This window comes from Camelus ferus, chromosome X (genome assembly GCF_009834535.1).
Source record: "Camelus ferus isolate YT-003-E chromosome X, BCGSAC_Cfer_1.0, whole genome shotgun sequence".
NCBI classification, from domain to species: domain Eukaryota; kingdom Metazoa; phylum Chordata; class Mammalia; order Artiodactyla; family Camelidae; genus Camelus; species Camelus ferus.
The window spans coordinates 17,943,919-17,965,609 of NC_045732.1; the positions used below are offsets into that span (position 1 = coordinate 17,943,919).

At 41.2% G+C, this 21,691-nt stretch overlaps 2 protein-coding genes across 4 annotated transcripts in view; both read right to left on the bottom strand.

The window, feature by feature from the left end:
* VEGFD (vascular endothelial growth factor D) overlaps window positions 1–15,642 on the bottom strand; it is a 34,443-nt gene extending 18,801 nt beyond the window's left edge. The window contains exon 1 of the mRNA XM_006194198.3: window positions 14,861–15,642. Coding sequence (XP_006194260.1) covers window positions 14,861–14,950 — 90 coding nt within the window. The 5' untranslated portion in view covers window positions 14,951–15,642. The remainder of the gene's footprint in view (window positions 1–14,860) is intronic.
* Window positions 15,643–15,781: 139 nt separating this feature from the next.
* Window positions 15,782–21,691, bottom strand: part of PIR (pirin) — a 92,395-nt gene continuing 86,485 nt past the window's right edge. For all 3 annotated transcript variants that reach the window (XM_014567260.2, XM_014567261.2, XM_006194199.3), the window contains 2 exons: window positions 20,484–20,550; window positions 15,782–16,098 (listed from right to left, as the gene is read on the bottom strand). In XM_014567260.2, coding sequence (XP_014422746.1) covers window positions 15,986–16,098; window positions 20,484–20,550 — 180 coding nt within the window. In that variant the 3' untranslated portion in view covers window positions 15,782–15,985. The remainder of the gene's footprint in view (window positions 16,099–20,483; window positions 20,551–21,691) is intronic.

Genomic DNA, 21,691 nt, shown 5'->3' on the forward strand with positions numbered 1-21,691 from the left:
GCTGCCTGTTTTTTTAATAAATAAAGTTTTATTGGAACACAGCCATGTCCATTAATTTATGTATTGTTTATGGCTGCTTTTACTCTACAACGGTTGAGTTGAGAAGTTGGATTGAGACCTTCACAGTAGTTTTAATCTAAGGCCACTTATCTTTTTTATTTTTCAATTCTTCAATAGCCCCAGTCATATTTCTTATTATTCCATGTATTATATTGTCTCCATTCCCTCTTTTAAAATACTTATTAGACATCAACTGGAGCCTTTTAATGATCTTACATATCTTTTACATGCGCTTTCATATTTACCTATTTTTTTCCCCTTCATCTTTTTTTAATGTGTTACAGGTAAACTGGTTCCTCTTCTCAATCACCAGTTCTCCATTTGTGTGAGTCTAGAGTTTCAGTTTTTAATTTCAATTACCATATTTCTAATTTCAAATATTTCTACTGCATTCTCCTTCCCATCTGCTTTTTGTTTTGTTTCTGTAGGTTGTTCCTAATTTGTCATTTTTATGAATATGATTCCTTTAACTCTTCGAGGATCCTAAATATACTTAAGTATTTCTTCAAACTGTTTTCTATTTTAACTTCATATACATGATTTGTATCCTGATTATTCACTTTATTGGCTGTCTCAGTAATAATTACATCTGTGTGCTTTGGAATTTTGTTTCATAGTTTCATTTTCATTGCGAGATTCATGTTTCTTTCTCACCATTCTTTTGTCATCATTTAAAAGTCTATGGTTGCATCCCCTGACTCCCAGGACCCTGAATTTAGAATGGTGTTGAGTATTTATGACTCAGGGATCAGATGAGCTCAAGTCCTGGTTACAAGGAAGTATCTGCCTCTTCCTTTGCCATGAGTGAAGCAGTTTCAAAGAAGACACAGCTCCAGGCAGCAAAGAGAAGTAACCATTTCTCTTTCACTGACAAAGTGCATTCATAGAATCCAGTGCCCACTGGAGCTAAACTCTTGGTGACCTCCACCTTCCAGACTCAGAGTCTATTAGTTCTGCAGCTTCAGCTTCATGGGTTTTTTTTAAACAATTTATTTTTGAGATATAATTGACATATAACATGGGTGTAAGTTTAAGGTATATAACGTGTTGATCCCTTCAGCTTCATGCGTTTGGTACCATTTCTGCAAATGTCTGCCATCTGCAGCAGTTTACCATCATTTGATGAATTTCGTATTTCTCTTGTTGTTCTGGACCGTCTCAAAACGTGAATTGAGAAGGTCATCTTGCTTGGAAGTCCAGATGTGAATGTGCGTGTGTACGTGCATGTGTATGTGTTTTTAATAATAAACATGTTTTGAACATGTTTATGAGCTGAGGGAAAGAGCCAACAGAGGGGAAGAAAGGGGACATATGCAGGAGGGAAAGTGGGGACCGTAAGTTCCAGAGATAAGTAAACACTGGATGAATGAATGAGAGGGTCATCTTCTGAAACAGGAGGCTCACAGTGATGAAAGGGGTCTGTAGGTAGCAGGACTGCTTGGGACCTGTGATTTCTCACTTCGCTGAGAAGTTTGAATCAAGGCAATTTTCTGGGAGCAAGAGGGGTGGAAGAAGCTTGAAGACAGGGTTTGTGGAATAGGCATCGAATTTAAGCAGCATGCCACAGCTGCTTCATCTAAGAAAGCCGGGGATGAAATTGCGTAATTGCCAATCTCTCCAGCAACTCTGAAATTCAATGATTCGCCATCAGGGCTCATTTTTCAATAGTCTCTCTTTTCATGATTATTCATCCCCTCTTCTAGTTGGACAGTGTAACTATTTCACATTCAACCCACTCTTCGAGCTAAAATTTTGTTACAACACTGCTTCCCCATGAAAATAATGAAAACAATCGAATAGCTTTTTAAATGCTTTAAAAACTGGGCGATACTGAGAGGACTTTTATTTACTGAGGCAAATTTCATTCAATATCATCCATAAATACAGACTGATAAAGGCTTCATAGTTCTTACAGGTTTCAATTCAATCTCAGAAATATTTTTAAACTATCCAACCACGAGTGCTCAGGACAAAATAATCAAATCTCTGGATTGAATTAAAGCCACTGATGGCTCATAGGAGTTACCTCATCCTTAAAAATTGAAGTGTTAAGTATGAGTTATGTAAGCATACTTTAAGCCTCATAATTTAAAACCTAGTTTGAAATAACTGAGAAATCGCGGACATTCATTTTGTGCTTGTAAGTGGAAGTACTAACAATTCAGCTTAAGCAGAAACCTGACAACTAATTCATGGGGGTGGTGGGGGCACATGTTTCCAAAAGGTCTAGAATGGCCATTTATTTCCATGAGGCTTTCTGCACCGGTCAATTTTTTATAGAATTAATTTTATCTCATCTGCTTGGGCAAGACAAACATTAAGATCAAAAAGTGTAAATACAGCTCCCAATACATATTTCAACCATTGATTTCAATGGTTTTAATTACAAAACGCTTGCTGAGTAAGCTGCTTATGTCTTCCTATTTTCTAACGGGAGCGCTAATCAAAACTAAGATAATTAGAAAGCAGTCAGCAAGAGGAAGGAAGTGGAGCAGGGCTACCAGATCTCTGCCTTTTGTTACAGCAGCATGTTTTTATGTGTCTGTGGTAATTAATCCAAGACTGTTGGCAATTTCCCCCCCAAAACAACAAATCTTTCTGCGATGTCTTGGCTACCACAAGCCAGTTTCTAAATTGTGAGGCTTAAGGTCTCTGTAACGAGATTTTACCATTATTTAAATGGATACTGCTTTCTGCAGGACAGTATGAAGGGTAATAACTACTTCTCTTTTTGTTAATTTCGAAGTTCTCATGACGTTCTCCGCTGAGGAAGCGTGAGCTTCTCCAGAGCTCAGGCTCAGGCTCAGGCAGTAATCTAGGTCAAGTGTGACTAAGACAGAGAGCAAGATATCTGGAAAGGTATGGTGGCTGGGTTTGTAGGAGGAATTTGAAGTGTCCACATTGCAGGGGAAGTCAAAGGCCTTCTCTACTCCTAATAATTTGAGCTCTCAATTTCCATGCCCTCACCCTCCAAAAAATATCTAGTCAAGTAACACATTCAAAGAGTGAATGAAGGCATGATGTGGGGATATCAAGGTGCTCCACTGAAAAAAGACAGCAGGAGGCTGACCTTGGTGGGACACAGAGCAGGTGTGAGAGTGGGGGGACTGGCAAATAATATTCTGGGGTACCACTTCACCTCCACTAGGATGGCTACAGTCCAGAAGACAATATACCAAATATCGTTGAGGATGCCGAGTGATGGGGACCCTCCTAGGTTGCTGATGAGATTCTAAAATGGTGCTGTCACTTTGGAAAGAGTTCAACAATTCTTTAAGAAGTTTAACATAAACTCACCATATGACCAACCAATTCCACTCCTAGGGATTACCCAAGAGGCCAAAAATAGATTATTGGCTGCCTTGGGCTGGGAGTGGGAATGAGGGTTAACTGTAAAAGGGCACAAGGGATCTTTATGGATGATGGCTGCACAACTCAGTAAGTTTACTAAACATCATTGAATTACTTAAAACAGGTGAAGGGGTAAGTTTTATAGGATGTAACTTGTATATCAATATAATTGTTTAAAACAGAAAAAGAAAGAATTGGAAGCTTAAAGGGCAGGCTAATCGTATCCAATCTGGGAGGCAATGGAAAACACTGGAGAGTTGAACAATGGAATATCACTGGACACCCATTTCATTGGTTTGCTCTTTTGTTCATTTCCTCTTGCTCTGGCCTTAGTCCATGCTGTTCCCTCTGCTGGGAATGCCCTCCACTCTCTGTCCAGCTAAACTGCTCTCAGCCAGGTGTTACCTTCTTAAGGAAACCTCTCCCACCACTCCCCCCCACCCCCGCCTGGGTCTGGTCCCTCAGTCACATGGGTTCCTGGCCCACCGTCCTTCTCATCCCCAGTGCTGACCGGCACTGACACTAATGAATTATTTGTGTCATTACTTGCTTAATGCTTGTCCTCTCCACTGGGTCGTAAGGGCCACTGGAGCAGTAATTACATGTCTTATTCACATAGCAATAGTAAGGGCGTAAGAGCTAAATATTTATTAAATGTATGAATAAATCAATTCATCAAACACTATAGAAAATTAAACCCTGAGATTATTCATTTATTCAAACTGTGTCACTTATTTTTCAAGGATCTTCTGAATGTTCCCTCTCAAGGTCCCAACCAAATGCCACTTCTTCCATCAAGCTTTCTAGGATGCCCCTAAACTTAGACTGTATTACTTATGAACACACTGCATCTCCCTTACTAAACGCAGTCTCCTTGAGGGTAGGATAGTGTCAGGTTCATCTTTTTATGTAATAAGCTCTTAATACATATCGGATGAAAGAATTTATGAGCAATAAATACACACATGTATTTGACAAAAAGTCATTGGGCCCAGGTTTGTGTGGTCCGTTTCATCTTTTATATAGAGTAATGCTTCTCAAAACTTACTGTGCACACTCATCACCTGACGATCTTGTCAGGATGCAGATTCTGATGCAGTAACTTTGGGATGAGACCTAGGATGGTGCATTTCCAACAAGTGCCCAGATGATGAGGACACTGCTGGTTGGCTGGCCACATTTTGAGAAATACGGGCTTGTAGCAGAGGTTCTCAACCTTGGCTTCACCTTGAAAACTACCCAGGAAGAAGCCTCAAAGAAACACTGACGCTTGGATCCCATCCTCAGAGATTCTCATTTGATGGGTCTGGGATACACCTTGGCCATCAGGATTTTTTACAAACTTCCCAAGTAAGTTTGCTAGCCTTCAGGAAAGCTGGGTGAGAGAGATCCAGGGATTCTTTATACTATCTTTGCAACTTTTCTGTAACTTTAAAATTACTTCAAAACAAAAAGATTCTTTAAAAAATCTTCCCAAGCGATTTTAATGAGAAACGCTAATCTTGGGGATAGTGCATGTTGGTTTAAGTTCAAAGACTGGGGTGAGTGCCTGAGCTCCGTCCAAGTCCACTGAGGAGGGACTAAATGGTAGACGTATGCTGAGAAACAGTCTTATTCTTTAAGTTATACCTTGGATTCTAAACATGTGGATGAGTATCTTACTGAACTGGATTTTCGCAGCTCTTTCTTAAGTCACCTTAGTGATTGACTGTGGCCCTCTTCCCAATCTGGATGACTCTTTCAAGACTGGAGACCAACAATACTGTTTTCCAGGCTAAACAGCTTGAGGAGGTCAGCTGCCTTATGTAAGACCATCCTAGGTGACAGAATAAAAATTGCTGCTCAAAGTCTCAAGGAGCCAAAACAACCTGCTTCTCAAGAACAGAATTAAAAATAACCGGTACAACTTGGACTGAGTGGAATTCAACAGGGAAGAGTTCAGTTATAATCCTTTCACATGGCAATCTATAAAATATTTGAAGGAAAATATACATAAAAACATTAACATGATGCCACAGAGAAGGAACGTGGCTTGGGAGGACATGGCTGGGTTCCATCCAGGCTCTGAGCTGTTGGACCTTCAGTGAGGAATTTCTGACTGGGGTCCCTGACTACTTTTCCTCAAAGAATTGCAAACAGCTTTTCTTGGGCCATTCCAGTCCCACGCTCTTAAGAATCCTCCTACTTCAGATAGGAAAAAGGAGACCAGCTTTGCAAAATTCCCCCTTGGACTGCTCGAGAACTGGGGGTCTAAGATGATGTTTCCAAGCCTTTTCAAAACTGTTGATGCCATTTCGCCGAACTGTGCTGGCAACATGTCTTCAGGAAGTTAAGTGATCAGGGGTGGGGTGAACAGAATTTGTATATTTGGAAGACCCAGAAGCTTCGGAGGGTGCTGTGGAGGGAACACATTTCACACAACTTTCCATAGATTTGCTTGGGGTTTACAAGTGCTGCACGTGGGCACAGTCCTCTTATTACTGCTCCATGGGGTTCAGGGGAACCGCAGTCAGCAATTTTGCTTTGCAGTGGGTTTAGGGAGGTGTTTCAGGTTGCAACACCAGTAGTTCCACGCTCCCTCCACCTCTTTGCAACTTCTGTTTCCTGGGAAAAGCATTTTGCATTTCATCTGGAGCTTGATGTCTAAGGCTTAGCCAAATTTTCCCTGGTTTGGGGTCCAAGTTGTACCATCCCATTTCCCACTGTCCACAGATATGGTTCCCCCAGCTCTGTTCCCGTTTCTCACGCTCCTGCCTGTCAAGGAATCCACCTGGGCCATGTTAGACCCCTGAGGCCAAACTGAAGGTTTGTGACTTTGCCTCCTGTAGCTCTCAGGTGAAATTATACCTCTTGGAAAAATGCTTTGCCTGATACTGGAAACCACTCTGTGGTCTGGACAGACGGCTCACTGGAGAGGGGAGAGCATGGATTAGAATTGTTCAAAACTGGCTCTGAGTGGTAGACCACTCTGGAAAAGGTTGGCAGCTTCTTAGAAAGTTCAACAGACACTCACCAAATGACCCAGCACTCCCGCCCCTACTCAATGTACCCTTGATAAACGAGGACTTAACATTCACACAAAAACTTACATCAGTTTCATACTAGCTCTCTCCCTAATAGCTAAAAACCTGGAAACAACCTTTATGTCATTCAATATGTGAATGGCTGGTTCCGTCCCAGGGAACATCACTCAGCCATAAGAAGCATCACATATTGAATGACATAAAGGCATTGGGAGTGAAAGAAGCCAGTCTCAAAAGGCTCCTGACTACATGAGTCCATCAGTAGCATGCTCAAGAAACCCAAACCATAGTGACGGAGAACAGAGAAGAGGTTGCCAGAGGTTGGGAAGAGGGGGTGACTATAAAAGGCTGGCATAAATGAATTTTTTCTGTATCCTGATTACGGTGGTGGTCACACAAATCTGTGTGTTCAATTCAGAGAACTGCACATCAAAAGGGAAAAGTGTTAACTTTATCATATGATACCTTTTAAAAAAAAGTAAGCGGGCTTTGAATCTAAGTACTGCTTTTTTTTTTTTAGCTATTTGACTGAGGGTCAATTATTTAATTTCCTTAAGTTTCCTAATTACATTTCCTCACTTAAGAAGGCAATGCTAATAATACTGCCCTCAGAGAGCTGATGTGGAGATTACCCAAAGTCACACGTGGGAAAGGGGCAGACAGAGAGGAGGCACCCAATACTCTTCATTTCCTTTTCTTCCTCTGTGCAGGGTGGGGCATCTGGTCCTGTGCTGGGGTTTAGAGGTGTTTTATGGCCCCTGATTTCCCTTAGCAACCAGAGAAGTGAGTTTGAAAAGCTCAAGACAGGGCAACTCAAATCAGGAAATTAAAATTCAAAAGAGAAAAACGTTTCCAGGAGAGATCAAGGACAAACATTCTCTCTCTCTTTTTTTTTTTTTTAACATTTCTTGGTGGTATTTTCAGCTGAAAGGCCAGTTTTAAAGTTTCTGCCAGGCTTTCCTTATGTCTTTATAGCTGAAGGAAAAACCACCCACTTCTTAAACCTTTGTGTTCCATCAGTAGGGTCCGGCCCTCCCCAGAGCAGATGGTACCTAACACTCTGGGCCGTGCCGACCGAGGGCAGGGGACACAACGCACGTTTGCTGCTGATGACTGCTGTGAAAGTGCGTGTGTGCGCACGTCTGGGAGTGTGAGTGCATAGCTGTCTGGGTATTTTAAGGGGATACCAGAGGACTACGATGCCTGGGGCTGCCACATCCTCCAATGTGATGAATATTGTTGGTAGGTTTCTCCGCAGCCAAACTATCTAGCATGTGGGGAAATGTCTATGGCCCCCTTTACATGCTTTAAACCCGTGCTCTACTCAAATGCCTCTGCTCCCATCTGCTCCATCTGTGCTTTGGAAATGTGGGGACAGATGACTGTCGGCTGAGCTTGAGTGGCAAAACTCTAAAAGGAGGCTCTGAATCACCCCAAGAATATATATTCCTAAGGTCTGTCACAGTCTGTTTATCACTGATCTCAAAGATCAAGGGCCCAACGTCTAAGGAAACAACCCAAAGCCTTTATGGTAATTAGGCTATTGTTAAAAACAATTTCACTGCCTCCATACCCCTCCCCCAGCGCCCCAGAGAGAAGTATGTTTCTCAGCCCATTGATGTTGCGCCACGTGACCCACTTTGACCAACAGGACGTTACAAGACAAGGTGCAAGCAGAGGACTGAAATGTATTTCTAACTGCACAGTTCTACGTTTCCACCATCACCACAAGCACCCTTCTCTGCTAGCCCACTGATTCGAGGAGGATGAGGGGTCATGTAGGGCAGGGCCATCTATGGCTTGAGCCTTGATTCCCTGACTCCCAGCCGACCCACAGTAAAATAAGTAAAAATAGATTATTGATATTTTGAGCCACTGAAATTTGGACTGGATGGTCCCACTCCATTACTGTGGAAATAGTTAACTGCTAGAGCCCTGTCTCAGCCTAAGTGTAACATAATCCGCTGGGTGGACAGAGGAGCTTTATGTCAAACCTCATGCTCCTTTTCACAAAGCAGCCCTGCCGTGCCACTGGCAGTCTGCCCACGTTGCCCCTCTTCACCTTTCTTCCTAAAGACGCAGTGGTCCCGTGTCAACATCCACTGCTCTCCTCCTCCTCTTCCTCCCCTTGTCTAAGATGCCGATGATCCCCGGTCTTGCTATGATGGCAGAGTCGTGAACCAAGCGCACCACTGCAGAGGCTTTTACTTTTTCATCTCACCCTGTTCTTTGAGGGGTTCTACTACTTAGGGTGAACTCAGGGTATTCCTTCAATCAACATCACACTCTTCCTAACTCTCTCCAGAGTGGAACAGTACGTAACAACACAATTGTTGCCATAGCATTTTTCGACCCATGTCATTTTCTTTCTCCAGAAATAATTTTAGGCAAATCAAGATTTCAGGAAAGATAAACTTTTCTCAAAGATACGACTGTTATAAATATTTAGATGACAATGAGTGACAAAAGAGACTCATAAAACATGTACATTATTACTTAAAGTTTCAGGCATTAAAATTATCCTCTTCCTAGGCCAAGTGGAGCTCCTTGGCTGCTGATAAGACATGCAAATAACTAAGACATCTTTATTTTATAAAAAACTCATTTCCACTCACATGCCTGGCGCATGGTGGACATTCCACAAATGCTCACTGTGCTGAACGTACAGCTCTCCTTTTCCCTGGAAAAAGGAGCCTTCCGAGCAGCTGAAATAACCTTGAGTGTCTTCCTTCAGTGATTCTACCCCAGTGTCCCACCAGTCACTTCCCCTCTCGATGGTACGTTCAGAAACACTTAGAAGCAACCAAAGTTGTGTAAATTAGTCATTAATATGATTCACAAAATATTTCTAGCTTTCCATCTTCTGAGCACTTGGAAGAACTGCACTTCCTGGCCCCTGGTGGTTGGATGGAGCAGGGGGTCAAGGAGCTGTGATCAGAAGTGATGTGTGCATCACTTCCGGTCCAGAGTATTTAACTGTCAGGGCAAGACTGTGTTTTATCCAGATCTGCTGTGTGGCTAGATGTTGTTTTGCCATCTCTCTGTGACCACCAAGCTGGGATAATGGACTAAGGTGACTTCCACCTATAGCTGGGTCCTTGAAGTGAAAACCCTACAGGATAGCTTATGGCTGGAAAAATACTGGTGGATTCCCTGATACCTCCACCCAAATTCTCTCTAATCCTCACAGGAAAATAGCACAGGGTGAATGTACTGCCTTATTTTTTTTAAAACCTGTTAGAATTTTAAAAAATGAAACCAGACAAGCCATGATGAGAGTGGGTACTGGAGACCATTTGATGTAGTAGTTCATAACCTGGGTATCTCAAATCCTAGAAACCTAGTCCATCAGTCAGTAATAAAAACTTGTTTTAGTATCCACTCTATTTATTTATCCACCTTTCCACTAGGTGATTGTGACACTGAAATAAATAAGACAATGAAAACTTCCTGTACTCAAAAAGCTTTCATTCCAGTGGAGGGGGACAAAGCAATAGACTTCTACACAAGCAAATAAGCAATGTCAGGTACTAATACATACCACAAAGAGGATAAAAGGGTGTAATGGTAGAGATCAAGGCTGGCAAACTACGACTCGTGGACCAAATCCAGCCTGCAGCCTTTTTTCATAGAGCCTATGAACTAAGAATTCCTTCTTATAATTTTAAGTGATTAAAACAAAGGAAAAGAAGACTATTTCATGCATGAAAATGACATACAATTCAAATGTCAGTATCCATCAGGTCTGACTGGAACACAGCCACCCTCTACATGATCTGCTCTGGTTACTTCTCCAACCTCAAAACCTGCAGCTCTGGCCTCCACTTTCCCTACCCCAGCCACACTGGCCCCTGGTTAATACCCTTACCATGGCCACTGCACAAAGGCTGCCTCTGCCTCCCTCACTTCCTCCAGGGGTCTGCACAAACAAAACAGAATCAGAGCTCTCCCCTCACCCGCCCCTCTCTGTCTCCTTCCTCTTCTTGATTTTCTTCATGTCACTTACCACCCTGACATGTTCTAGATTTGCGTATTGCCTGCCTCCATCTGCCACACTTGGAATACAAGTTCCATGCGAGTTAGGAAGCCACTGCCTTATTTCCTACTGCATTCAACACAGTAGGTGCTCAATCAACAAATGAATTGTTGGATACTGGAAGGTTCTAGAGAGAGGCAAGGGAGATCCTTTAGGAAGAGGACATCCCAACCGGTCAAGACTTTCATGATGCAAGGAGGCTTCATGGCTTCAGAATGTCCTAGTATCTTGGTAGAGACTACGAATTAGTGGTGAGAGAGAGAAAAGAGGACTTACCAGCATAAAAGCAACCTAAGAAGCAGTGTCTCACCTTATCCCAATCGCATTCCCGATTATATACAGTTTCCAGCCCTCTCTGCTGATCTCAGGTGGTAGGAAAGAGCTGAGATTAGAAATGCGCTCAGAGACAATTGTTGTCATTTGTGTCCCTCTTTCTCCCATACCTCTAGGCCACTGTGGTAATGACAAATGTGCCTGGGAGTTCCGGGTCTTACTACCTTACATTCTACATGCAAGCATCCATGTGTCCAAATACTATATTTTCATTCCATAAATTGTCTTTATAAGTCTGTCCCCAAGGGGTTCCTTAATGAAACTCGCTCAACATGCAGTGTCAATGTGATTTTTGTCTAGTGCTCTTAGGGGTCTATAGAAAAGGTTAATCCACAAGTCCAAATCAGGGTTTTTAAATTAAAAAATAAATCATACAGGAAGCACCACATTCAGGATATAAGATACAGGGGCTTCTACTGTATCCTGCAAAACAATAATATGCTAAAGGGATAGAAAAGCTTCAATCAGCTAACTAAATGACTAGGAAAGAAGAGATCTGTGTCTAGAAGCATGTAATTCAACAGATTTAACTGTAAGGTCATACATGAAGAAGAAATTAGTGGGAAATATTTTGAATGTCTTTCATGTCAAGGGCAATGCCTGACAGGAAAGTGGACAAGAGCTCGCTGGGCCATCTGACTAGCAACAAAGTCAATGCACTTTGCTGTGCATGACCTTAGGGAGGGCAGTGGGGGTGGGTCTGCTTCCTGGAGTTAAATATGGAAGGTGCACCTCAGTTCTTGTCATTCAATTCCCTTTAGAGACAATTTCGGAAGAAGGCCAGGGACACAAAGGCTATGAAGTCTTGTGAGCCATGTGGCTTCTCATGAAAGCTGGAGGTATCCCACATGCTTGTGGACTCAGACTTTTTCCAGTCTTAGGCAGAGTTTGAATGACTCCAACACCCACCAATATTCTTCCACCGGTGACGTTAAGAGGGAGCTAAAAGTTAGTGTGGGGGAGAAGGAAGCAAATTTTTTCAGAAAAGAGTTGGGCAAACTTATCGTGACCAGTAATTAGTCGTTTGTCATTCTACTGATATGTCTGTATCAGTGACTTTGAAAAGATTTATGGCAGATGGCTTCCCCTCGTGACTTAAAGGGGGTGCCAAGATTCCTGATGACAAGAAATGCTTATCAAATAAGGCAGAAGCAGTGCTGGCCAGGAGGTCAATGTAAACAAGGCAGTGACATTGCAGGTATTCATTTACCAAATGCCCAGAGTGTCTATATTATTGTACTAAGGGCTGTTGCATGGAGTTGAGTCTATGTGGATAGAGCTTCCTAAAGTTGTGCAGTGCACATCCTGTGCAACTGTATATGATTACCCCAACTGCTAAAAAAGCTGGAGAAAATAGACACAGAAATAAATCCCATCTCTAGATGGTTAATCTGACTATACTAGTGCACCAAGAATAGGCACTGGATTAACCTTATTTCTAGAAGAAAACATGTTCTGCTTAGACTGAAAAACTTAGCAGCTAAACAGTATACACAGCAGTTTTGAGATTTTCAAACAGATTTATCTCAGTTCACAAATTCCATGCACTACTGCCCTGAACAGCTCTGAGTACAAATGGCAAGACTAATGAAATCAGGATGCCTTTCACTCAAAAGGCACTGAGCGCAACTGTCTGGGGTATTAGTAACCGCCTGCATGGGTTACTGCAGGAAAAAGAACTGTTCTCAGAAACCATACTAGAGGCAACGCTAGTCGAAGGTAGAAAACCAGGAGAGCGCTCCAGGCTAGAAAGCGAGGACTGCGGGGAAAGGGCTACCTAGGGCTAGAGCTGATATTGTCGTCCTTTCAAGAAAAGAGGTGGTAAGAAGAGGGGTGGGTGAAGAGAAGCACACGGCCATGGACCCACCACTGGGGAGGACCCTAAAAACATCTTATACTAAATGAAACATTTTTAGCTCCAAAAAGCACAAAATACACTCATATCCCAGCGTCCAAACCATTACCATCTTGAATATGCTCCCAGACTAAACTGTAATTTCAACAAGAGGAACATTAACATTAAAAACATACTGCTTCTTGAATTTTCTCTTAAAAGAAGGTTGAGGGGGGGAAGAAAAAGTAGAATAATCAATACGATACACCTTCTTACCCGTCACCACCCGGTCACGCCTATGCCCGAACTTCTATTTACCTGTAGGTACTCCTTTCCTTCACATCAGAGATTTCACTTAGCTGGGGGTTGGGTGGATGTAAGGTCAGGATACGGAGCTTCACTTAATAAAGGAAATTCAGATAGATATGAAAAAGATTGCTGACAGTGTCGCTAAGCATAAAGCCCTGCATCTACTACGTGCAAAGACAGGCTGTCTGTCACATGCAAATTCAACTGCTTCCCTCCAGTGCCCCATTAAGCAAGTTTCTGGCTTCGCAGTAAATGTGAAACATTTAAAACTATACTGTGCCCAGGACCCTTAAAGAATTCTTGGCGTCTGTGCTCTTTAAAAGGGCTGAACAAGCGGAAGAATCTTACTCCTTTCCAACAATCCAGTCTCCTCTTGTACCATCAAATAAACTGACACTTAAAAATCCAAGTAAAATGGAAACATTTTAAAACTCCACGTAATAAAACTGAGGGGGGATAAAACCTCCATGAACCCAATACATCTAAGGATTCCTGAGTTCCGTGGACTTAAAAAAAGCTAAACAATATATAAAACAGATAAACAACCAGGTCCTACTGTAGAGCACAGGGAACTATATTCAGTATCTTGTAGTAACCTATAATGGGAAAGAATCTGAAAAAGAGTATGTATAACTGAATCACTTTGCTGAACACCAGAAACTAATGCAACATTGTAAATCAACTATACTTCAAAAGAAAAAAAAAAAAAGGCTGAACAACCTGAGAAGACTTTCTTGCTCCAAACAAGTCTGATTTTTTTTATCTAGGCTCAGAATTGGATTCCCTTTTACCTGCAGTCTGGTATTGAGATCTAACATCCAGACTTGTGGCAATGAAGTAAAACCGAGTGACTGTGGTCTCTCCTGTGTACATTCGGAACTTGGAAAGTTACAAAGGTGTAGAATGCTGGACAAGGTGACTCTCTAGCCCTACCACAGAGTTCAACCTTCACAGAAATACTGCTTATCTGTTTATGTACTGTATGTACATCTACGCTTTTTACGTAACAAGACTTTTTCACCCTCAAGGATCAATTTTCCCCTGATGGGGGCGATATCCGCCTTGTTGAAAATGCACGTCCTACCAACAGCTACAAAAACTCAAGTCCGCATTTGTCTATTCACGGCCAGAAATTTCCAGATCAATAATGATTTAGCACAATTTCAGTCAAACAACTACATCTGAATAATTTTCAAAATAAAAGATGAAAAAAATCCAATATAATCTGTGAAATACATGAAACTGGGTGAAATATTGCTCAGTCAGTAACATTCCAGCTGGTTTTTTTTTTTTTTTTTTTTTTTTGCATTACTCTCAGTTCACTGGGCTCTATCTGATGCTTGCTCACAGAATCAAAGATTCGATTGTGGTTGAATTTTACACACGTTTCAAAAAGCAAAGAACCAAAAGGGCTTCCAAGAAAAGTTTTCCAGATGGTGGCAATGGGTAATTTGGAAAACCAGATGGAAGAGGTCTGTAAAAAGCACAGTAGTTTTCAATTTACAGAAGAAATTAATGAACTAAACTAACTAAGCTAACATTTGCTGCTCACAGATGACATTAAAAGAAACAACCCACAAAGTTATCTGTGACATAAAAACAAATCAGGGCTTCATTAGAAAACCACTGTGCTATGTACACATATGCAACTGAGGGGAAACCTCACAATCTGAAGAGATTCCTGTCCTCTTACATCTCCAAAAGCCCCCTTCTCCAGCATTTTCAAAGACTCATGGCAAGAATCTTAGCGTAAGAAAGAGAACATGCATTAACGGGTGCAGATTATAGCCTGTCCACTACTAGGGATGTTCTGCATTTTTCTATTATCTAAAAAATAGTGGGGGCAAAGAAAGAACACCCTCTGTATAAGCCAACTAAGAAATCAGCATCACGTTAAAAACTGAGCTCACCTACCTTCACTGGTCCATGTTCGAAACTGGCGCCCTGCACCAACTGTAGAGAAGACATCATGAAAATATTCACTACTGCCCACCGTCTGTACATTTTGAATATTTTAATATCCACTGATTACCAAGCTGTTGACATCAGGCAGCTAGAGCAAACTGTTTCCAAAGGCATTCTCCAGAAGGAAAGCTCGAAACCCCAAGACTTCACATGGAAAAACAAATCATCAGTTGTGATCAAAATCCAATGAAACCACTTCAATTAGTCAAGGTATGTTTTTGCACAATCTTATGGGGGTGGTGAGAGATGAAAAAAATGTTCAGTGTTCTCATGCTCCAAAAATAATCAGGAGGTGGACATGTCTTCCACTTGAAGTGAAAAAGCACTCAAAATCCATTTCATGTCCAGCAAATTTTACAACAATCTCTCCATCCTATGCCCCAGGTTCAAGTTGTTTTGTAAAGAGGTGGTGCGGCCACCAACGTTTGCAGCTACAGGAGGCTGGGACCCAATTCTGGATTCAAACTTTTTTCACAACCCTCATGGAAGCTTGCAGTAGCATGTGTCTTAAATCTGACACAGATTTTGGCAGAAACGCAGGCAAGTCTTGGCCGTAATCCTGTCGCGTCCCTACCAATAGCAGGGCAGTTTTAAAAACTGACTGAAACACTCAGAACTGCTGTTATTTTAATGCAGATAACCTGTAACGTGAAACCCCAGCTCATAGGCATCGAAATGGCATTGCTCAGGAAGGGAGCACGGATGCTCACGCATCCACTATCAGTGACACACAGAAAGCAAAGAAGCATGCTTTAAAAACACATAGGCACACAGATAACAAAATATCCACATGCACGTGAAAGGCAAACATACACAAAATGATTTTCTTAACAGAAGCTTAGTAACTTAGGTCAAAATGAAAAACACTGATTTTTAAAGAAGCAACAGTGAGGTTTATTTGCATGTGTCAGACTATCTCACAGACATTGCTATCAAAACCACGTTATCATTTCAGTGTGGAATTCTTTAGAAGCACTGGTGAAGTCAGCTCTGGAAACTGGATGCACTGAACGGGTGGATGCCACCAACGGCAAAATCCTAGAAGGCGGCCAGACTCTGCCCTTGGGCTCGTCCCTAGTTTCCAATCTTTGATTTCCAGGTTTTGGCTCTTTCAAAGCCATTTTTTGCATTTCTGAAATCAAGAATGGCCTGAGAAATCTCTTCATCTGTGTTCATCACAAATGGACCTAGAGCAGAAAGAGACATTCAGAAAGTTCTGGGTGATGAGAATATTTTCTTCTACCACTAGAAACAATGTATTTCTGTATTTCTTAATCCGAAACAAACTCAGGCATCTCTGGACAGTAAAAGGTTATTTTTGCAGCATCTGCTCCCCGAGGACTGTAATACAAGTTTCTTGACGAGGATTGAGTATGATTATAAAGACCAAACTTCAGATAAACAAATGCAGTTACATCTCACTCACCCATTGCAGGCTGTCATCAGCAATGGAATCTCTTTATTCAAAACATTCTTGGGTTTGGTTCCATTACAACCATGTTTGTAGTTGTTAGTTCTTTTTATCTTCTTTGTTTGAAATTGAGGTATAACTGACATACATTATATTAGTTGCAGGTGTACCACAAAATGATCCGATATTTGTATATATTGGGAAATGATCCCCACAGTAGATCTGGTTAACATCTCTCACCATACCTAGTTACAGAATTTTTTTTCTGGTGATGAGAACTGTAGTTGTCAGTTGCATAGCATTGGCTGATGTCAAGAACTGAACCGATCTGATTAAAAAAAAATGGCGAATCTCATCATAGTTTTGGTATTTTTGCAGTATACGGGGCTGTGTCCTGACACGAGGGAAGTACGTCATTTTTGAAAATTAGTAGCACCCCATTGACAATAAACAGGAGATTACAAAAATTTCAACTGAAGAAAACATGACATTTTGGATTCTCTAGGGGTCAGCACACTAATTTTCTATAAAGGGCCAGAGTACATATTTTAGATTTTGTGGGTCAAACAGTGTCTGTCTCAACTATCTGACTCTTCCGCTGAAGCAAAAAGCAGACATAGACAATACAAAAGTGAAGAGGGATGGCTGTGTGCCGGTAAAACTATTTACGGAAACATGCAGTGGGCAGATTTGGTCTACGGGTCATAGTTTGTCTAATTCCTAGGTCTGAACTTGGGTTTTGCTAAAAGGGTAGAAGAGGTCCTCCGCTAATGGACCAGGAGGCAAAATGCCTGTCTCTTCCCTCTTCACATACTGTAGGAGCAGAAGGGTATCATCCCAGAATGCATCACTCCCACCATCTGTTGGATAAACAAGGCCAGCTCTTACATGGCCTTGGCAGTGTCTTGAAAGCAGGTGACAGCTTTGTCCATTGACTATCTTTCCTCCCCCAGTCTTCAGAGGTTCCATCAAGAACCTTTTAAATGGAAGTGACTCTTCTAAGGAGCTTTCTCCAAGAGACCCAGATGAAAATATAACTGTAATACTTTGAGGGACTAACACATTCAAACTTCTTAACTACTGTTAGCATATCAGCACCAGTGTGGTGCTTACTTTAAAGACTTGAGAAGGAAGACACAGGCTAACATGCTCTGATGATGTTGAGGCCTTTGGAGAGGTTGCAGGGAATAGAACGGCAACAGAAAAGGCAAACTGGCAGCAGGTATCTAAATTCATTCATTCATTCAATTACCTATCTGTCAAGTATTTATTGAGTGCCTGTCAGACGATGAACATGGTGCTAGGAGCCTGAGACATAAAGATGAAAGACAAATGAATGACAGACTCTCTCCCCTCAAGGACCTCAAATCTACCACAGACAGAGATATGAAAACAAACTATGATAAAACAGGGTGATATACAGAATGATAAAAGTATATAAAATCCATAGGTTCAGCACAGAAAGGGGAGAAGGAAGAGCTCAGGACAGGAGTCACAAATGAAGTGATGTCCAAACAGGCATACATGGAGGAACTGAGGATGGGGGCAGAGTGCTGGAAGGAGGGATGGGAGGGGGAAAATAAGGGGGGATCTGACATGTAGGAATGTCAGGTTCTGGATGCCAGGTTCTGGATGCCACCTACGGGAAGAAGGTTGGACATAATTCTGCCGGTAAAGGGTTAAGTAGAGAGTAATGTGATTTGATCTGCAGTTTTTAAAAGAAAACTTCGGCATCAGGGTGGAGAAGATGTCTGACCTGAGAGGCTGAGTTGATGCTGGAATTGTTGAAGGGTAACTGAGACACAAGACAAGGGAGACTGTGGGTGGAGCAAGGAACTCAGTTCCGGATATTTTGACACAAAGGTGCCGGAGACAGTGAAACAGCTTCCTGGCAGAGGTACCTGGTACACTGTTGGAAATAGGGATTTGGGGCTCACGAGAGAAATTTTGTCTGCAGATGGAGATTTGGAGTCTATCAGGTAGGAAAGAATGAGAGTCTGCATATGCAAAACAAATAATAAATCCAAGAGGGCACCCAGGAGAAGCCAATTTTTTAAAGGACACAAGGAGGAAAGGGAAATGGAACTCAGAAAATGGGAGCAGGACCGATCACCTGCACATCAACATTTTGCTATAGCTTGGCCTTGTGGACCACCTCTCCCAACTTTTTTTTGAGGGGGTATAGGGGTTATGAACAAGAAAATTATTTGATAATTATTGATAATCCCATAAATCCTCTTTTAAACTACATTTCATCTCTTCTCTAACTAAACCTTTAAACTCCCTCCGTCTCCTGTAATACAAATAGTGTGAGTTTAATCTCTTATCATGTAGAAACTCGCTATAGTAGAAAGAGCACAAGACAAGGGTTTAGGAGACTAGAGTTCAAATCCCAGCTCCACTACAAACAATTCATTCCCATCAGGGAAGCCACAGGGCAGAGTAAGGGGCAACTGGGCACAGTGAGAGGCAGAAGGACAGGGTGGTTGGAAACCACACAGCCTGAGTGTGAATCCAGCCACATGACCAATGAACCTCTGTACCTCCGCTTCCTCATCTGTAAAATGGGGATGAGAGTACCTACCTCGTTAGATTGTTTTGAAGCTTAAATGAATTAATGTTCGGAAAGCACTTGGACCAATCCCACTATACAGTAGATGCCACCCAAGTATCTGTTATGTAAATAAGTGAAATATCTGGATTTCACTTTCCTCATCAACTAGTCCTGGTTCCCAAAGAGTCGAGAGATGGTTGTGGTTGTCTTTAAACATGCACAGGTAAAAGAAAAACTTCCACGTCTGGGTTTTAATAAGTTAACAAAACAAAGTAAGTAAAACAAACAAGATGCTTTGCTTCTCATGAACTGAGGTTTCAAGGGCCATCTCTAGCTTGTCTTGTTGATCTGAGTTTGTGTGTGCAGGCATGTCCAGTGTCCCTGAGTCCCGAGCCTCTGGGAGAGATGAACAGAGGGTGGTGCAAGGCAGTCCTACCCCTGTGGTCTGCCGCCTATTTCAGATGGACTCCTGTTTTTCATTATTGGCACAGAGGAGATTGCTTAACTTAAAAGATTTCAATTCCACACATCCTTTTCCCACCTAAATTCTAGCTGCTGTTAATAAAGATGACAACCCTACTCAATTTGTCTGCAGGCTTCTTCCAGAAAAACAAACTATTTCAGGGCTGTTCAATCAAAATAAAATAAGAAACATGAACCTTTGGAGTGGAAATCAGAAGCCTTCAAAATATAGGTCAAAGGGGGTAGGCTAGGTGGGGCATAAATGAATGCCTTATTAATAGAACAAGAAAGAAGAATATTTACAAAATAATCAGTGTTCTTTAGATTTGTGATCAGCTGGGTTTTTTTCCCCCTGAAATCACTGTGTATACCTTTATGCAAGTCAAGGTAGCATAATGGGATTTTAATGCATGTTAAATATAATAATTAGATAAGTGGACATACACCATGTTCTATAGCATTTATCTAAATAATAGATTCGGTACTAGGTGCTTTTAGACGTTCCTCATTTAATCAAACAATATTTTGAAGATGTCAAGATAAAGAATTGAAGTGACTGTTATGAGTACTTATTCCAGGGTTTTCTGCCTCCAAGTACAGCCCTATTTCTACTATACCACAATTACCTCTGTTTGTTTGGTTTTATAAAATAAACTAAGAGTGACTCAAATATTTTAGGAACTTCCAAAGAAATATTCCTAAGAGGTTCCGACTTTTCACTAAAAATGCAACAGACTACATGGACAGTATTGAAATCACTGTTATTTTTGGTAAAGGTAAAAACGAGATTCAAGTCCCCAGTAGACCACAAAAATCTTTTTCTAGGTTGAAATTCCCTATGACACAATGCAAAAAAAACAAAACAAAACAAAACAAAAAACCTGTTTTTGTTTTCCTCACAGTTCCAAGCTCAATGTCCCACATGTGATAAGTACTTAAGAAATGTTTCTGTAAAAGAATGAATGCAGAAATTAACACCATATACATTTTTTCCTCTGACAATGAAGAAATGTAACAAAATCCTCAAATTTGTTTGATGGAGAGATAGGACAAAAATCCAGCTATTTTTCCCAATGACACTATATATGTACACAGCTTTCAAAGAAAAAAAACCAACCAAGAAAATCAAATCACTTCGGGCTCACCGTATTGGACAACTGGCTCTCTTAATGGCTCCCCAGCAATTAGGATGAAGTGGCTTCTCTCAAGATCCTAAAGTCAAGGAACAAAGCATCAAACAATAAACATGCTTTTTTCTTCCTCCTAACTTATCCCTCTCCTCCCTTTCTATGTCTGTGAGTCCATTTGTTTTGTAGATAAATTCATTTGTATCATTTCTTTACATTCCACAAATAAATGGTATCATATGATATTTGTCTGACTTATTTAGTATGATAATCTCTAGGTCCATCCATGTTGCTGCAAATAACATTATTTCATGATTTTTTATGGCTGAGCAATACTCCATTGTGTATATATACCATATCTCCTTTATTCATTCATCTGTTGATGGACATTTAGATTGCTTCCATGTCTTGGCTATTGTATATAATGCTGTTGCAAACATTGGGGTGCATGTATCTTTTCTAATTAGTTTTCTCTGGATATATGCCTGGGAGGGGGATTGCTGGCTCATATGGCAACTCCATTTTTAGTTTTTTAAGGAACCTACATATTGCTCCCCATAGTGGCTGCACCAGTTTACAGTCCCACCAACAGTGTAGGAGGGCTCCCTTTCCTCCACAGCCTCTCCAGCATTTATTATTTGTAGGCTTTTGAATGATGGCCTTGCTGACTGGTGTGAGGTGATACTTTATTGTGATTTTGATTTGCATTTCTCTAATAATTAGTGATGGTGAGCACCTTTTCATGTGCCTGTTGGCTATCTGGATGTCTTCTTTGGAGAAGTGTCTTTTTAGGTCTTCTGCTCACTTTTTTATTGAGTTATCTGTGTTTTCTGATATTGAGCTGTATGAGCTGTTTATTTTAGAAATTAAGCCCTTGTCAGTTCCATCATTTGCAAATATTTTCTCCCATTCTGTAGGTTATCTTTTTGTTTTGTTCATGGTTTCCTTCGCTGTACAAAAGCTTCTAAGTTTGATTAGGTCCCATTTGTTTATTTTTGCTTTTATTTCTTTTGCTTTGGGAGACCAACCTAAAAAAACATTGCTACAATTTATATCAGAGAATGTTTTGCCTATGTTCTCTTCTATGAGTTTTATGGTGTCATGTCTTCTATCTAAGTCTTTTAGCCATTTTGAGTTTATTTTTCTGTATGGTGTGAAGGAGTGTTCTAGCTTCACTGATTTACATTCAGCTGTCTGGCTTTCCCAACACTACTTCTGAAGAGAAG